Below are 4,003 nucleotides of genomic sequence, written 5' to 3'. Positions count from 1 at the left end.
TACTCATACAACTAAAGAGTGACCAAAGAAACATTTGAACCTAAGTCATAGGATAATAAAATGTGAGAGATGTAAGGAACCTTGAAAATAATCTCATTTCCCACTACATTTTGTTTAATCACTTTAAATTTTTTATTGCCAGTATGTTTTATATCACTTTAATTTCTTGTTGCATCTGTATCTCTTCTACTCATTGCGCTTTCTCTTGAAATAAAGGGACAATCCCAGATATTTCATTTTCCTCTTGACTCTGTTTCTTATCATCAGGATTTTGTCACAATGCCTTAACTTTACTCTCCTTCTGGACCTTTCCTCAGTACCAGTGGATACCTTGGCCTGTGACATAATTCTGCCCCTCCATCCTATTCCTATTGGTAAGTGCTTACTGGAATTTTAATTTTTGGAAAAGATCAAGCTTGGTTAGGTTTCATTTTTCTTAAAATTGTATTTCTGACTCTCAGAACTTTGCCATCATCCTCCCTCTCCCCAGCCCCCATATAAATATACCTCTTTGCTCTTTTGGTTCAATTTCTTGTTTTGTTTTCTCCTGTGAACACTGAATTTGTTTTTCTTTGATTACCTTATCTGATCAAAGTTTCTCAGTATTCCACTCTTCCTTTGCCTTGGGATACCAAATTCTGTTCTTTATCTACGTTGTGACAAATGTAGTATCCTGCAATCTTAAAATGATTAATTTAAAAATCTTTAATCATTTTTCTCCAATCTTTTAAATTTCCAAACCCTTAATATCTACTAACCTAACCTCCTATTAACAGCCTAAAGCTGGAGTTAGTTTTGCTTACTGGAACAGAGAGTTTGGCATTTTCAATTGTTATATCATCCCAGCATACTTAATTCTTTGACTATAGTTTTTTTAAGCAGTCTTTCTAGCTAGCTGCATTTTCCCCTTATACAGACAACAATAAACACAATGGAAAGCAAAGATTTTCCTGTATTTTACTAAGAAACAAAAATACAGATAAAACAGATATATTTGCTAGCTTCCTTATCTTTTACTGAAAGTCTAATCTCAAAGCTTTTAATTTATCATAATTAGAAGTCCACTTTTCATGTCAATTTTGGGATCCACTTGATTGTTATATATTTTAACATAAATTAAGAGTTCTATATTTTACTCACCCTCTCCAGTCCTGAATAGAAGTTCCAGGTGAATAAGAATTTCTTCAAAGGGATGTCAGTTTAACAATACGTTATTTTTTTATTATAGCTTTTTATTTACAAGATATATGCATAGGTAATTTTTCAGCATTGACAGTTGCAAATCCTTTTGTTCCAACTTTTTCCCTCCTTTCCCCACCCCTTCCCCAAGATGGCAGGTTGACCAATACACGTTAAATATGTTAAAGTATAAGTTAAATACAATATATGTATACAGTCCAAACAGTTATTTTACTGTACAAAAAGAGTTGGACTTTGAAATAGTGTACAATTAACCTGTGATGGAAATCAAAAATGCAGGCAGACAAAAATAGAGACAGACAAGCATAGGGAATTCTAAATAGTGGTTCATAGTCATCTCTAAGAGTTCTTTCTCTGGGTGTAGCTAGTTCAGTTCATTACTGCTCTATTGGAACTGATTTGGTTCATCTCATTATTGAAGAGGGCCATGTGCATCAACAATACATTATTCTTCTAGTCACATGTCAGTTTTGCCAAGGGAGAATCCTTTGGAATTTTACTATTTACTGGAACCTATTGCTTCCATCAGGACAGTAATCCTTCCCCAACTGTCAAAGTGGAGATAAAATATTCCTGCAGGGTGTGGAAAAATCTTTCCCAGCAGTGTGAGAATAAACCTTACTTTATCTTGAAAGAGGATTAAGATAGAACGTTTGATCTGGGGTGAAGAGGAGGGTAGTCATCAACAAAGAATTCCCTCAGTGAAAGATTAACCAGTATAGTGGAGGGAGTTTTTCTAAAAGGTTGTTTTACAGGGGGTTAGAGTCCTAACTAGACCTGGTTTAGTTTTCTGAAAACTGTGATGGGTAGAATCTGAAATGATTTAGAAAACAACTTTGAGCTTTTGCGTATATTGGTTTATTCAGTAATGCATGTTAATTGCATAACACAAGGGTATTACTCAGCTTGTCACTGAACCTGAAAATAGAGAGATAAGTTTTTTCACTTTAAAAGATAACAATAAGCAGAACTTACAATTAGATAATCTGATTTTTAATTGAAGAAAAGACAAGAACCTTTCTGATTTTGGATTTCAGGGAATTGATTTCAATTCCCTGAAATCAGAGAAAGAGGTATAAGATACTTATACCTCCTACTCCCTAACAAAGGTGTATAGAACCAACAATTGACTATCCAGTTCAGACAAGACATCTAGATTGCTTGAGATGAGAAAATTCCTAGCATCAATTTTTGGATCTGATGGTTAGCATAACCTATTTCCTTAGTTAAGGAACTCTGAGCAATAGGTAGAGGTGGTCCAGTTTGCCAGTCATGTAGAGGTAGGTTTAAATAATGCAGTAACATTTTCTCACAATTCCAATAATTGAATAACATTTTCTCATAAGATAGAAATTGAACTAGACTTACAATTGAATAGAAAAAAAAATCTGAGCTAGATCTAGAATTGATTTATAAATTATAGTCAGTGTGTTTCAATCAATACCCACAATTCCTCAATAAAAAGCACTTGAATCAGGTATTCTGATAACTAGTTCTCTATCCATCATGTCACAAGGTTAAAAAGAGAACAAGTTGCCTTCATATGACATTAGAGAAGACTCCTTGCCACTCTTCTCTACAGAATTGAGGTTATTGTCTAAGATGCAGGCACTAAAGTTCAAGAAAATATCTCATAATCATAGAGTGAATCCTGATTTTCTAGTGATGAGCATCTCCAAGGCTCTTTTCATGTCCTTGTTCCTTAAGCTGTAGATGAAAGGGTTCAACATGGGAGTGACTACAGTGTACATCACCGTTGCTGCTGTGTCTTGTTGGGCTGTGTGGGTGGATGTGGGGCTGAAGTACACTCCAATGATTGTCCCATAGAAGAGACAAATGACAGTGAGGTGGGATCCACAGGTGGAGAAAACTTTCTGCTTCCCACTCACAGAGGAGATCTTCATTACAGCCATGAAAATGTGAGCATAAGAGATGAGTATTCCAATGAAGGGTAGAAATGTTGTTAGTGCTCCCATTGTGTAGACCATCAAGTCATTGATGAAGGTGTCTGAGCAGGCTAACTTCAACAAGGAATTGAGATCACAGAAAAACTGAGGAATTTCCTTGTGGCCACAGAAGGAGAGTTGAGTCAACAATATGGTGTGTACCAGGGCATTACTGTAGGACCAAGACCAAGAAATTAGTACTAGAATGGCACAGACCTTTTGAGTCATGACTGTGCTGTAGTGTAGTGGGTTACAAATAGCCACATAGCGGTCGTAAGCCATGCTAGCAAGGAGAAGGCTATTGTTCCCCCCAAACCAAATGAAGAAAAATGCTTGTGTCAGGCACCCAGCATAAGGTATTGTTCTGTTTCTGCATATGTGATTATTCAGCACCTTGGGAATGGTAGTGGAGGTAAAGCAGATGTCCACTAGGGACAAATTACTGAGAAAGAAGTACATGGGGGTGTGGAGATGGGAATCAGAGCTAGTAGCCAGCATGATGAGCAAGTTCCCTAGCCCTGTGATCAGGTACATAAGGAGGAACAAGAAGAACAAGAGCCTCTGTTGTTCTGGCTGGTTTGAAAGATCCAGGAGGATGAACTCTGAGACTTCAGACTGATTTCCCTCTTCCATGCATCTGTTTGGAAGCAAATATAGAAAGAATGAACTAAGAATTCATTCATTCATTCATTCATTCATTAACTCACTCATTTATTTATTTATTTTATTGAACTGAGAATTTAAAACAATGCATTGAAGATTGATTTGAAAGTTTTTCATGAATAAAATTGGTAAAAACAGAATTAGAAGAGAAGAGTGGGAAACTGAAATGTCACTGAAATATTTGAAATCTAAAA

General features: G+C 35.9%; 1 protein-coding gene across 1 annotated transcript; it reads right to left on the bottom strand.

Annotated features, from left to right (window-relative positions):
* Positions 1 to 2,837: 2,837 nt before the first annotated feature.
* On the bottom strand, positions 2,838 to 3,779 carry LOC127543390 (olfactory receptor 1361-like). Its single transcript, XM_051969458.1, has one exon. It carries the CDS (start codon positions 3,777 to 3,779, stop codon positions 2,838 to 2,840), a length of 942 nt encoding a protein of 313 aa, XP_051825418.1.
* Between the last annotated feature and the right edge of the window lie 224 nt (positions 3,780 to 4,003).

This window comes from Antechinus flavipes, chromosome 1, assembly GCF_016432865.1.
Source record: "Antechinus flavipes isolate AdamAnt ecotype Samford, QLD, Australia chromosome 1, AdamAnt_v2, whole genome shotgun sequence".
NCBI classification, from domain to species: Eukaryota; Metazoa; Chordata; class Mammalia; order Dasyuromorphia; family Dasyuridae; genus Antechinus; species Antechinus flavipes.
This window is presented reverse-complemented; position numbering and strand designations above follow the sequence as displayed.

Excerpts from the sequence above, each read along its gene's own strand:
- LOC127543390 (XM_051969458.1), bottom strand. The coding sequence starts at position 3,779 with ATGGAAGAGGGAAATCAGTCTGAAGTCTCAGAGTTCATCCTCCTGGAT.